Genomic DNA, 14,865 nt, shown 5'->3' with positions numbered 1-14,865 from the left:
CAATCTGATCCTCCCCTGGCGCATCTTGAGACCATTCCCTCTCATCCTATCACCTGTCACCTGGGAGAAGAGACCAACACTCACCTCCCTGCAGGTGATTCCTCCTTTCAGGTGATTGCAGACAGGGATAAGGTCTCCCCTCAGCCTCCTCTTCTCCAGGCCAAACAACCCCAGTTCCCTCAGCTGGGTAATGTCTGTGCTTGACCCTGTATCTCACTTGCGATGCTCAGACAAGAGGAGTTTAACGAAGACTTCCAGCTGATACAGATGCTGTCTGTGCTATGCTGGAAAGTTTGCTTTCCCTCTCCCCCAGCCACCATCATCAAAGACACCACGTTATCTGAGAGCTTCACTCCATCCTCCTCCTGCCCCAGCCCACCAGCAATGAAGACAGACCACTCACCCGTTGCCTTTTCAGGGTTATTGCACATGAAACACTGCCAAGCTCCTGCTTCCTCGCTGTAGCCGAATAAATCAAAGAACCTCACTTCTTCCAGGTGCATCTGCACATGGTCCAGGTCCTAGGCCAATAATGAGAAAAACCAACTCATTATACTACCCACAGTTAACAGCTCATAACCCAAAATCACAGAAGGATACGCAGCAGGTGCCGGCGAGCATCGTCTTCCACGCGTCTCCTGTGGGCAAACAACCTGGGCTAAGCAGGACGCATCTCCCTATCATCACTAGCAGATATATATAGAGATATATATATAAAACAAACCTATGGGAGGCAGAGGACTGGTCAGGGATTTTATTGCCTCTTCAATGCTGCAGCCAGCAGTGCACTCAGTGGTGCTACTCAGCACATTTCCCACCAGCTTCACTGTCTTTAGTACCTCCAGCCCCCTCTCTCAGGATTTTTATCAACGCTCCACAAAGCAGTGGTCTCTGCTCACAGTGCTGGGGACTTTGCCTTGTCCAACTGGATCCCCCATCAGAGCAGGAGGTAGGGGTCCACTTCATTTTTCTTTCTAAAGAAAGAATAGCGGCTCTGTACCCAGCCCCTCGTGAGAAGCACTAACACAAATATTTAATATGAATGTTAATATGAACATTTCCAAACACCCAGCAACAACAGCACTGATGTAGCTCATGTAAAACACCTGAAGGCAAATGTGGTGCTGTTCTGCCACTGACAAGCCAGGGAAGTAAACTGAATGTCTGATTTTATCAGAGAAACCTACAGAAAGTATACTTGCACCTCCAAGCACAGGAAAAGCCAGAGGATACTCTTTTTGAGGCAATCAATAGCATTATATAATTCAGTGTATTTTAAACCCTGTTATTTAATTTTAAAACAGATTGTGATCTCATACTTAAACAAACATTGGTGTTAAATAACAGCAACCGAGTTATTCACTGCAAACACAAAGGGAATTGCCAGGACTGCTCAGAAAACACTCCTATTTATTTGCATGGGGTCTTCACAGATCTGCAGCACTGCGCTCAGCAGCCCAAAGAAAACACAGGCTTACGCAGTCAGTGGGGAAAATGCCATCCCTTGCCAGGGACATTAAGTTCATCACACTGAGCAAGGCTGTGTAAAGCGTGCAATTCCATATGCCTTGGGTGCCTGTTCACCAGGGCCAGGGCTGTGTCCATACAGCACAGTCGGCTGCTGGGCTGCCTCGCCCCAGCCCACTCAAACTGGTTTATGCTTGGGATCATGAGTAAAACTTGATTATTTTGCTCTCTAACAGCTCTTTATATGTTGCTAAAGTTCTCATTTTCCTCCAAAGAGGAATTCTATACATTCAAGGAATGTAGTTGGCTGCTTGTGCTGTGCAACAGGAGCACTACGCAGCTAAGTTTCGGGCCCCTTACTACAAGAAGGACATTGAGCTACTGGAGCACGTCCAGAGAAGGGCAATGGAGCTGGGGAAGGGTCTGGAGCACAATTATTTTGAGAAGTGGCTGAGGGAACTGGTGTTGTTCCATCTGGAGAAAAGGAAGCTCAGGAGAGAACTCGTCGCTCTCGACAGCTACCAGAAAAGAGTCTGTGGTGAGGCAGCTGTTGGTCTCTCCTCCCACGCAACAAGTGATAGGACAAGAGGAAACGGCCTCAAGTTGCACCAGGGAAGATTTAGATTAGCTATTCGGAAAAATTTCTTCACTGAAAGTGTTATCAAGCACTGGCAGAAGCTGCCCAGGGAAGTGGTTGAATCACCATCCCTGGAGGCATTTAAAAGACACGTAGATGTGGTGCTTAGGGACATGGCTTAATGGTAAGTTGGCAGTACTAGGTTAAGGGTTGGACTTGATGATATTAAAGGTCTTTTCCAACCCAAACGATTCTATGATTCTCTCCATAATTCCCCCACTGGTCCACGATCTGACAGTCTGAGGCCCCCTGCCTCCTTTAAGATATTTTGTGTGGTGTGAGACCCTGAGCATCACCTCTCTGGACAGGAAAGCTTAGTCCTCCAGAAGGACAGACCACCCCAGCCCCTCAAGGTCTCCTCTCTGCTGCAGTCTCCCAGTGGACGGGCAGATGGCATGTGAGCAGAGTGGAGTGGGCCAGCAATGTACCCTGCCCTGATGTTCCTGGATCCTCCTCCAGCACCTGGGAGAACACAAAATAACAAAGGAACTGCTCTCAACAGGTCTGTTAAGGGCATGTGGATCATGCTGAATGGAAAGCCTAAGAGCTTCTCCATCCTGTGGAAGAATCTTTTAGTGGCTGCAATGAGCCAAGCTCAGACTGAAAAAGAACAAATATCACTGAAATATCAATGCAGCAATCTTTCTTTTCCACTCTGTGCTCTAGTACGCTTGATATAATCTGCAAGCCACTTACTTCAGGAGGGGAAGCACAGGGATAAAGCATAATTGGAGAGGAGAGATTTATCTCATCCCTGTGCTCCATCATCTTGAAAACTTCAGTGACTCCATTGTGAAAATGCAGCTCTTCTTTCTGCTGCATAAACTGATATAGCAAATGAAGGCAAGGGAAGAACTGAACTAACAATAGCTTAAAAATGTTAATTATTCCCTTGCAAGGCTGCTCAACAAAAGACTCTCATAAAATAGTCACAATCTCACTCTTCTGACACAGCATGAGTCAACACAAAGAATTCAGCAAAAGAGCTCAAAATCAGCTTAGTTTTTTATGATGTGGCTTGCGTGTACTTTGATAAAGAACTATGAAACAACCGAGCGGAAATCTGTAAGGATGTACATCTGGAAATGCTTTACTTCTGGCACATCCTAAGCCTTATTGTATAAATGTTTTTTCATGGTATGAGCAGGCTGCCCACTGAAACGCGACGTGTTTTCTGTAAGTCAGGTATTCACTGCAATTTCTTGCTCATGCATCCTGGGCCAAATTCAGAAATCGCTTACAGTGATGTAAATCTGAAAATATTTCTCAGTATTTACTTGGGAATAAACCATTGACGTAACAGATTTTTCTCCAGGTTTGCAAAACACTTTAGAATAGACATTGACAAAAAGTCTAAGTTCATTTATTCTGGACTAGCCATAGGGTCAGAGGGCAAAACGCAGAGTGACTGCAGAGCAGTGCTGAGGCGCTGACTTTGCTGTGGTTCCTGTTGGCTACTGGGGGGTCGGACCTTTCCCACATCCTTGCAGCACAGAAATTCCTCAGTTCTGATAAAGCAATTCAGACATTGCTGAAACCTGACACATAAAACTCAATATAAAATACAAAGATTACGTTGATGTTGCACTTGCATCAACAGATTTCCAACCATTTCAAATTGAGGAGGGTTAGGTTGGATGTTAGAAAAGGGTTCTTCATGCAAAGGGTGGTGGAACAGCTCCCAGGGAAGCAGTCGTGGCCCCAAGCCTCACAGCATTCAACAAGCATTTGGACAATGCACTCAGACACATGGTGTAAATTTTGGGGTTGTCCTATGCAGGGACACAAGGTGGACTCGATGATCCTTGTGGGTCCCTTCCAACTTGCGTTATTCTATGATTCTATGAAATTAAATTTACTGAAAGCTTATAGAAAAAACCACACCCCCATAATTTTCCTACTTGCAGAGGAATAATATTAACAACTACAAATAATTCAGAATATTTGAAGTTCTAATAGCAATGAGAAGAACCTCTGAAGTGAAAAATTCAGATTATGGCAGAATTTTAGTCTGTCAAGCAAAATAAGGACTGGGTCATGCCAGGAATGCTCCAACTAGACTTTTGGGGGATGAAAAAGCTAAAGGAAACCTTCCTTATGGCAGGCCTGGGTTTTGCACACAGAAAACTCAGTGGGACTTTTCTGAGCAAACTGAATGGAAATTGCACTAGAAACAAACTCAGGTTCTGTATTAATAAGCAAAATCAAAACTAAGAAAGTAAACCCACCAGCACGTTGTGGAGAACAAGAGTGGATATTAAAGTCTTACCATTTGAGATGTATTACATCTGCCTGATTGTCTTCAGTCTCTGAAGGCTGTTAGGCAATCCGCAGCTCCTGGAGTTTCCAGGCTTCACTTCACTGCTTAATTCAGTAAATCAGTGAAGATAAGTATCTCATTTTCCTGCTCTGCTATTTTGGGAACTCGTAGAGCTGTTACTGCCACGGAGTGATGAAAGTTCCCAAAATAGGCCAAATGCTAGCATCTGAGCAGTAGTAGGATTATGCAGCCCTGGAGACTAATCACATTTCTAGGGTGTTGGACATATTTTGTAGACTGTGTGCGCATGATGCCCTACATCTAATCCTACCCATGAAGTCACAGCTCTTCCCTAAGCTCTTTATTCACCCCAAACTCCTTTACACTCCACCAGCTCCAACTTTGACTGGTACATCTTGACATGGACTCAAGTTAAGCCACTATTGAACATAAAAGCAGTTCTAAAGCTTTTGGATGAGTCAGGCTAGGATTTCAACAGCAGCTAAAGTACTTATTGCAAGCTCCACTGTGTCAAACTAAAACTAGCCCATAAGCTAAGTCTGAGATGTGGGGATCCCCTGCTCCTCTTGCAAGCCACAGCAGGAGTTCCCACTTCAATGCAACATTATCTTGGGGGTTCAGAAGGTGTTTCTACACAAAACTCCTCTTTTTAAATCAGCCATAACCTTAGTAAATTAATCTTATTCAGTCAGACACCTTCAAGCACACAATATTCTAAGAGAGAGTATTTTAAAATCATGTTTGACAATTCATGTCATCCAATTGAGCTGGATGGAGATGCTCAGGAATAAACAAATATTTGTTTTACAATCCTACAGCATCCTTTTCCAAGAAGCCTGATTAATAGCTTTGAAATAGCGTTCGCTGAAATCCCAGAGACAGTAAACAGCTTTGAAAGAGTAATCTTTTAAACTGATGGAGGGTAACTAATGGTGCATGTGCAAATGATCATTTCCATAAAATCCAAGTCTGTGTTTAACTAGGTGAATTTCCAAGTGGCTGCCAAACAGTCCATAGTAGCAGCTCATCTGAATCTAGAGCCTGAAACTGTTAGCAGGAAAAAAATGCGTATGTAGCATCACTAGTTTTCATCCCATCAGGAACGATGCACATGAGGCACATAGGAGGGAGCGGAGAACAAGCCTGGAGACCTCCCAATGCATGGTACAAAACAACATTGTGGACCCTCTGCAGAGGTTGAAAATACCATGGCTGGTGAACACTTTTCAACACGCCCACAAAGCTGAGTGCTTCACATAAAAGGGAGGTCAGCGGCACACACTGCGGATCACTGAATGGGCATCCAGGAGAAGAGGACGTGGCATGGTAGTTAAGGGTAAATACTTGGAAGACAACAGAACTAAGGAAAAGAAAGGAAAGGGGCAGAGAAAGGGGGTTTGTTTTTCCTAGTTTGAGCACAGCAAAGACTTGCTGCAGCTCTTGTAAAGGTCTTTGTACAGCTGCTCTAAAAGTCAGGGCAAAGCTCTTCTATATTTCCTTCTTCTGAGAAAAAAAAAGAACTTACCTTTTGGTGTGGAAATGTAGACTGAATCATGGCAGTTTCAAAACTGTGCGTCCCCTTGAGCTGTGTCTTCTCCCACAGGGCCTTAAGGACTTGCACAGAATTACTCTGAATGGACAAAGGTTCTGCAAACAAGCTCTGAAGAAAAGGTTGAAAACAGGATTTCAAGCGGTTTTTACTTGGCCTTTAACAAAGAGCATCTTGTTCTTACAGCAGGACAGCCATGAGAATAACCAGGGATTAGTTAATTTCTTTGTAAGGAGTTACGGTGGATCAACATGCACACAACTAGATAAATCTACAAATATTTCATTCCCTTTGGGGCTGTTTTTTTATTGTACATTACATGTCATTAAGATCTGTGGCTCACTAAGGATTATCTATCAGGTACCACGTCACACAGCAACTTGTATGTCATTTTTCCATTGAAATGCTAGCTTAATTAAATGTTAGCAGCCTCTGTGAACCAGGTGCAGATCTCAGTGATATGCATCTTTTTGGAAAAGACAGGTCATTTTCCAGTTAATGTAAAGAGATGCAGGTTTGTACGTGTTTATTTGGACCTGACTCTTGGTCCTTGTGCAGGGAATAGTGCAATGTTTGCGACTGCACTGAACAGCCAGTGGGATGAAATGCAGGAGAAAAAAACCCCACAGAACACATTGAACGCATTTTCCTGTCAGAGTATAGGAATTTTCAGCCCCTGAACATTCACAAAACAAGATGAAACCTCTGTGGGGTTGGGTGCTGTCACCTACAAAGCTCCCTGTTTCAAAGGACTAGGCTACAACCTTATCCTACCTTTAATTATTCTAATATTTCAAGAGCATTAAGTTTTTCATTGTATAAACTGCACACAAAGTCAATGTTACAAGAAATCTTCTGTAGCTGAGACAGTTTAGCATTTCTGCCTCTCCTCTATCTGCTACGTGATCTTGTAATTAAAAAATGCATTTGCATGCAGGAGCCAAGTTGAGAGTGCACAAGCAAATCTGATTTTCCATATCTCAAGTATTTGATTTTGCAATATGAGCAATGTCCTTTTAATGCAGGATTCCTGGAAGGATGTTCCTGCTTCTCCTTCTAAGCAGAAACCCAACAACCCTAATCCCACTCTCTGGCATCCAGCAAACACAGACACCCTTCAGTAAGACTCAACCAGGAATTTTATTGTGTCCCAGGCAATGCATTTTTTCCAGCTAAGCTGTCAGAAACAGGCGGATCATTTTCTCCAGAAGAAAAGGGAGAAGCAGGCAGCTCCAGGCAGCCACCCAGCACGAGTGAAACGGCAGCACCATCAGTCCGTGTTTGGTGGATTTATGAGCGACGCTAGGGAAGGTGTTTGGAAGGGACACATCAGGCAGCTCTGGATTTGCTGGTGCTATCACATCGGTGCGGCACCGTCCTGCCCCATGACAGAAATTAAACTGTCAATCATATAGCATTAGAGAACTATTTTAATTAATGAATCTGTTGAACTAAGCGTCCTATCTATTGAATCACCTCTCTAACATCATCTCTTTTTCTAATTTCATTCCTTTTGTTAATCATCGCTTAACTGGAAGACAATTTCTCAGACCTTCACGGACAAATGCTTCTCTCCCTGCTGCCCTGCAGTAATAATTTGCCATTTCAAAACTTCCATCCTAGGGTTTCTAGATATGATATAACTATTCTTGCCTTGGGGGTTGATTCTGCTGCCTTGCAAACCCACTGCGATGCTCCTGCTCATTTGCAAGGCACCTGGGACCTACTGGAAGTTTTGCCTGAATGAGGACAATAAGGTTTGGTCCCATTTTTTTGTCCCCAGACTTTGTAATCTCTCCAGAAATTTTGAATTGGATCCATTAAATATAAATATAAAAGCTTACAAACTGCAAAATCACTTCAACCTGCTATAATGACTTTCCAAGGAATCACAAGGGTTGCAGGACACTGTGGATTAGACGGATATTTAAAGAGATTAACAATTAAAACATTTTTTTCCACGGACAATGTTAGCAATATAGAGGTGACACTAATTTGTATTGCACACACCTGCTGGAAGAGGAACATGATGTGGATCCACAGCGGAGGCTGCTGGCTGATGAGGGTAAAACTGGATTTACTGTACAGGCAGTAATGGCCCTTCAGGGGACAGCTGAAGAACAGCTTTGCTACACAACTTCTAACAGTATCTAGAAATAAATACACAGAATATTAAAATCAACTACATAAAAGACAGAAACCTTATTATCTGTTATCAGCATATGAGCAAGTAAGCACCGCGTGGGCACACATTTCCCCTCCTGGGCTATCTCAGTCTGGGTCACCTCCTGCGGCGTTCAGAAGGGCATCACAGTCTCTGAGCCCTTAAATTAAACAAAAACCCATCTGAAAGGACCAGAGAAACTCGGTCTCCAGTGCTTTAAATCTTACGTAGTAATCGTTTACTCCCAAACACAGAAGGTGAAGGCAGCACGTGGTCAGGCTGTTTATCTTCTTCGTGCTTTCTCACGCATTTGGTGCCAGCGTTTAGCTTATCAAACCAGACAGATCTGTCAAAACTGTGCATCACTTACTCTCATTTAAAGAGTATGTTGGAAGAAACATCCCATATTAGGCAACAGCCCTGTGGGGGCCTGACATCCGTGGGATCCTTGCCGAGACTTTGCACAGCTGAAAGCTGGTGTCTAGGGATGGAGGAGAGCAGTATGCTACTCCCAGCTAGCATGGGCTCATTCAGCCACTGGTATAAGTTGTGGTATTTCCCTTTTGCGATGGATTCTCTGGAAGCCAAAAGATGCACAAATAAATCTACAACACTACAGCACATTCACTCTACAGGCTGTCTTAAAAATTCATCACCAGAAATACCACAGTTCCAAAGAAGAAGGTTAGTGAGTATTCCCTGAGCCCTGCAACACAGAGCAGGGAGCCAACGTATCAGCTCCTGCCCCACTCCATGAGGGCTCCCAGCCACAGCCCCTCTACTCATCTACCCAGGAGCTGCAGCCCCAGAGCTCAGGTCCACCAGAATCTGTCTGTGCAGAGATGCTCTGGCTACAGCCTGACTTCTAGGGCGTCCAGGTCCTACAAACCCCACTTCTTATCCAGTACATAAGCTCCAGGTCTCCTGGTCATACCTGGTTTTTACACCGTAAGTCAGGGAGCTGGAGATTTGCAGTTGTTTGCTGAGAGACATGACACACAAGGGACAAGACTCACCATCTCTCATAGCACGGCAACAGCAATGGGACACAATGACTTGCTCAAATCAGCACGTGAATGCAAGACCAGCCACTGGCAAAACCCATGGGCCATAACTGCCAGCACAGCCACAGACTTTGCAGCAAAGGAAAACACACAGAGAGGAAAAAACGTGGAGTTCCAGGTCCAATCAGGACAAGGGATTGCAAATGTCTTTACAGTTACCCACCAGGCAAGATCATAGAATCATAGAATCACCAGGTTGGAAAAGACCCATCGGATCATCGAGTCCAACCATGAATGAAACAACAGCTCAGAGAGCAACACAACCTAAGCCAACAGCTCAATGTGATTTGGCCTCTAAGGAACAATCACACATGACCTGCCCATGGCAGAGTAGTTGAAACTGGATGATCTTTGAAGGTCTCTTCCAGCCCAAACCACTCGACTCCTGGAGGAAGCACAACAACCTTGAGGAGCAAAGCACACCATGGTTTGTCATACAGTGTTTCTCGGCTCAGGAATATCAAGTTGGCTTACTCAAGATGGGATGTGTCTGTTAAGAGCTGTAACTCGGTGCCACCCACCCGACACACAAGTTCACTCTAAAAATAGAGCTGGACTCCCAGCCCCAGCTCCGGGGCACTACAGGCAGAGAACGTCTCCAATTCTCGCTGCTCTGTCAAACACCGACCATTTATGCTATCTGTGATCATGTCATCTGTTGATAAAAATCCTGCAATGGTTACATGCAGTCCTTTGGGATCAGCTGCTGAGTGCAAAAGCTACATGCTACGCAATGTCACCTGACTGTGAACCTCCCATTCTGGTTTTATTAGTAACTGAAAATGAAGCCCTTGAGATGCAGGATTCTGCTTTTGAAAAACATTGACCTTGAACCCTCATTTTCTGCCTTTGGAAGACTACTCATAATGATAACAGCATGTTAAGCATAACCTAATAAGACTTCTTTATTAACTTAAAATAATGGTATTGTTTTATAGCCCCTTCGAATAGGAAAAAATGCCTCTTCAAGATAAAAAGTCATGGAAAAAAGAAGATGGAGAGCCTTAAACAATGACCTTGGTGCAAACACAGGAGAGAGCTGTGCCCTCTTCACCTAGCTGGAGAATTGAACTTAGAAGGGGAGGAGAAGACCCAGTCACACCAGCTGCTGCTGCTGCACTTGTTTCCTAGCTAAAAGCAGAAACGACAGACGAACTGCTCTGGAGTGGTTGATGAGCCCATTGGACGGATCCATGAACAAAGCCACTGTTGCTCACCTCTCCTGTGGCCCTGCCCTGCCAGCAACTGCAGGGTGAAAGCCAAAGTATTTTCAAGGAGAACAGAGAGCAGTGTGGGTTCCCGCGGAGTCAGCCAGCCAGGTCTCGCCGTGCAGCATCCACAAAATGAATCACGCAGCTGAGAAGGCTGACACGGGCCAGCCGTGCAGGGAGCATTACTCAGAGTCTTATGCTATCCTGGTGAGTCACCACGCAGCGAAGGTGTAGGAATAAAATGCCCTAAGAAAATAGCCTAACTGGAAAAATGAGTTGGAACTTTTTAGAATATGTGGCTAGTGGGAGACAGTTTAAACAACAACCCTTCTGGATCTGCTGACAATGAGAGTCAGCGACAAGGAAGACTGATACCAGAAGGCAGCCTTTCTGTCCAACAACAGACCGTCTTGAAATGCTTGTTGCTTTTAACATTTTTTATCTAATCAAGATGTGAAAGCAAAGGAGAGAAATGTAATAATTTCAGTATTTCACATAAAACCACAACGTCTGAGGAATGATTTTACCAGAGGCCAAAAGGATGGTTCCTTAGAGCAAAAGTATCAATGGATCAGATTGTCACTGAAAACACAGAAAATAAAAACCTGGGATGCTGGAATCTGATGAAGATGCTACAGAGATGCCAGATGGCTGTTAGGCTTGGGGGAAAAACTTCAGAAGCTGACAAGTGGAAGCCACTTTATTATCCTTTGACAAAGCTGTTTGAATTTGCTGAGAGAAGGAAGTCACCAGTGTCAAGCTGGGACTGCAGAGCTCATCGAGACTCCACTGTAGCACAGGAGAAGAGATCTGAGATGTAAAGGCACGGGAAGATTAAAGCTAGAGTTCACAAAAACCAGTAGAGTCACTACACATTCTGTGGGGAAACACGTACAAGCCAAAGCAACGTGTAATATTTGGAAGTGAGCACAATAACCAAACCAGACTGTAGAGCAAGGGATGACAACAGCACTCACTCCTCAGGGGAACACTTACGTGGTATAATCAGCAACGTTATAGCAGATGAAGCTTGGATTATCTGGAAGCCAACAGGGTGCTCATTAATCTTTACTTATAGGCAGATTCATAAGCCAATATGGGGCCAGAAGGAGCAATAGTGAAAGCAGAAGAAAAGCCACAGACGCTAGGAGGTCAGAGGGTCAGACCAGGTGGTGAGCTTCCCTCCCAGCAAGGGAGTTCATGAACCAAGTCAAAATGATGTTACGCTGAACAAAACTACAAACATCATCCAGATCACTTCCCTACAAAGAGACAGGAGGAAGGACCTAGACCAGGCCTGGTCCTCCTAACCCATTGGAGAACCAACAAGAAAACCCATACATCTTTGTCTCTAGAGAGTGCATTTAGCAGAGGACAACTTTGAAGATGTTTCCTTTGCTTTGTGAAAGTGATGGAGAGAGAAGCTGAAGTGGGGCTCTGCTTTTTGCTTCACCAAGCATACAAGAAAAGAAGCACGCTCATTGGAGCTAGAAATACGGCACTCTTTCCTCTTGCGTAGGCCTGAAAATTTGATCGTCTCTAAGTTCTACAGTGGGACAATCTTAGAAGTGTGAGTATGACCATAAACTTTCAGCAGCAGAAAGCCAGGGCTTGAAGTTAAATCAATAAAGAAGCTGCTAAACTGAAATAACAATTCTGAAAAGAAAACTAACATAGCTGCAGATCCCAGATACATCATGCCCATAAGCAACACAGTCACCTTAGAAGGAAAAAGATGGAGCATAAAATCACCTAGTAGCTATGGGGAAGAATTGAGTTTAACCTACCTTACCCAAACCCATTGGTTCATATCCAAACTTACCAGTGTTCATGTTCAAAATAAAGAAGGAGTTTGAGACACTCGGGGGATCCGTTTGAGCAACCCCAAGTGCCAGGACATATTAAAACACAAAACTAAATGATGTCTCCAAGGAGGCTGTTGACAGAATGTTCTTCAAGCAGCGTGGTCCAAACTAAGGATCCCTGGTTATGCATCACAGATGCTAACAAAATCTTAATTTCAATACACTTAGACAGAAGTAGAGGCTTGTCCTGGGTCTATGTGTGTAAAAAGTTTAATGCTTCATTGTGGGAGATCACTCTTGGCTAAAAGTGAGTACATAAACCATGTAGGGCCACTGCAAAAGGGACCTGGCAGTCAATGTCTTCCTCTTCAATGAGTATAGCACTTATTTTTTCAGTTACAAATATATGAATTGACAAGAAACCTGGGAGACATTTAAAGGCTGCAGGCAAACACTGGAGTGCATTAAACAACTGTGCAAGGCAGCAGAGTCCAGAACTAGATTTCTTGTCGCCCGTTGTAGGTCCACACCAAGCCAATTAAACCCTACCTGGGCAATCTCCCACAGAAGTCACTGCAGCTGTGAGCAGAGGCGGGTAGAGCTCTAGGATACCAGCCTCGGTCAGCAGTTAAGAAAGGGTGTTTAATGCTAGGTGGGATTGTATTTTGGTAGGACTGCAAAGGAGGATTCTAAATGCCACAGAACAAAAAAATTGAAAAGGATATACGGAGAGACACAAAAACTTAACAAACTGCTTAGCAAGACATTGTGAATAATACTGAGAAAAAATACCAAGGCTGATAATACCTGCCAAAATAAACGTCAGCTGAAGCGCTGGGGTTCACGCTGGCTGAGCAAAAAGATAGTTCCTGGAAAAAAGCAGCATTCACTTGTCAAAATCGACAGTGAAAAGCCTCCTATTCAGACAATCTTTAAACCTTTGGTATGAGACGAGTGATTACTCATAGCTATTCCTGCTACATTTGACATGCTGAATGTCACAACACCTGTTAACAAGCCAGAGTTTACTGTGTGATATTCAATGCTTTGCAATGAAACACCACTTTCAACATGTAACAGCTAACCTCAGCCACCCCAAAGTCAGTGGAAAATGGTATTTAAATAAGAAACCTATTCCAATGAAGACTAAGATGAATCTGATCCATATCTAGTGCTGCTAACATTGTATTTTGCTCAGGTGCAAACCAAGATGCTAGCACCATGGGAGTTCATTTTCACGATCACGGGAGACCTGTCAATAGGTAAGCCAGGCAAAATGAGTTTCTTGTCATCATCTGGGTCCACGGAGCTAGAAAATGGTGAATGAAAATGAATTTTTTTCAAAATGAATCAAGAAAATGATGTTTCAGAAAAACATCTATGTTGTGTCATTTTATAAAATGTTTAAAATGGAAAAACCTGATCATATTAATTAATAGCATCATTGGAGACTGCCCCGCAGCATGTGAGATTGGCACAGAGGGTGTACTCATGCTGCAGAATAACAAGCAACCCAGTGAAAAAGATGCTTTTAAAATGATTGTAGTATTTATGAATGGCATGTACTTACGTACTTAGTACGATGTGCAGCTTAAGATATAAACACACGTAAATAAAAACACACATACATAAATTGGCTGCTCTTTAGGTAAGCAACATTGCATCCTTTCCCCAGTCCATCATTGCGAGTTATATAAAACATTGTGAACCAAATATCAACCTTGTGTAATCCCATCTGATTTCAGAGGTGTTAAAGCAGAGATAACACAACATACTAAGACCTGTTCACACCTGTGAGACTTGAAAGCAGTCGTTCCTAGGGAAAACAACTGACTGCATTGTCCCTTGTAACTGCCTGGCGGCTGAGAAAGGGGAATCTGACGAGGGAAAAGGTCTGTAGGTTTAGCAAGAACAAAAATAAATCACTTGCAGGCTTGAGTTAGTGGAAAAGCTTTGAAGGAGAAAAGGAACCAGTCTCAGCCTACGAAGGTGGAGACAACTTAGTTCTCTGAATCTCTGTGCAATTCCCTGCATGGAAACATGTAACCACACACCCTGACTTCACCTGGTAAGGAAAAATGAATTTAGCCCCAAAGAAACTTTCAGGCTATCAATAAGATACAACACACAGGAGATTCCTGTCAACAAAACCTACTTGTTCGGCAATAGCTCCCCCAGCACATGGCACATCTTGGTGAGTGTTGGTAATCCAATGTTGACTAAAGGTCCTTTTGATGTGATTTAAAGCAACAAAGGCTAAATTATGGCAAAGATGGATCTGCAACTCTTTAAAATAATTAGTCAAAGTATGTAAGGGAGGGAGGAAAAAATCAACCAATTTCCCCGAGGACATTAAGCCTATTACATTTGTTACTTCAAGTTACACATTTAGAGACTCTAGAACCAGTTCTGACTTTAAGAACTACTGTCAATTCTAAATATGGAAAGCAAATTTGAAGCAGGGTGTTTATGCCAACTTCTATATCACAGAGTAACCTGCCCCATCTGACCTAAATTAGGACTTGCGGAAACACCATTTCAGCCACTAGATTAGTTACTCTATGAGTGCTGAGCACTCAGTGTGCAGGCTCATAGAAGCTTTGATTGTGGAAAAAGAGAAAAATCCAGAGACAGGCTTGTCTTATGACTATTTAAGAGTGTTAGCTCTTGGAGCTGGATGACGGATG

General features: G+C 43.6%; 1 protein-coding gene across 1 annotated transcript in view; it reads right to left on the bottom strand.

The window, feature by feature from the left end:
- The window catches only part of VEPH1 (ventricular zone expressed PH domain containing 1), an 85,244-nt gene that overhangs the window by 16,824 nt on the left and 53,555 nt on the right, over window positions 1-14,865 (bottom strand). The window contains exons 11-13 of the mRNA XM_069865123.1: window positions 7,945-8,084; window positions 5,911-6,045; window positions 404-521 (exon numbers count right to left, since the gene is read on the bottom strand). Coding sequence (XP_069721224.1) covers window positions 404-521; window positions 5,911-6,045; window positions 7,945-8,084 — 393 coding nt within the window. The remainder of the gene's footprint in view (window positions 1-403; window positions 522-5,910; window positions 6,046-7,944; window positions 8,085-14,865) is intronic.

The sequence above is a fragment of the Phaenicophaeus curvirostris genome, chromosome 10, assembly GCF_032191515.1.
Source record: "Phaenicophaeus curvirostris isolate KB17595 chromosome 10, BPBGC_Pcur_1.0, whole genome shotgun sequence".
NCBI classification, from domain to species: domain Eukaryota; kingdom Metazoa; phylum Chordata; class Aves; order Cuculiformes; family Cuculidae; genus Phaenicophaeus; species Phaenicophaeus curvirostris.
The sequence above is the reverse complement of the archived record's forward strand: the minus strand, read 5'-3'. Positions and strand labels throughout refer to the sequence as shown.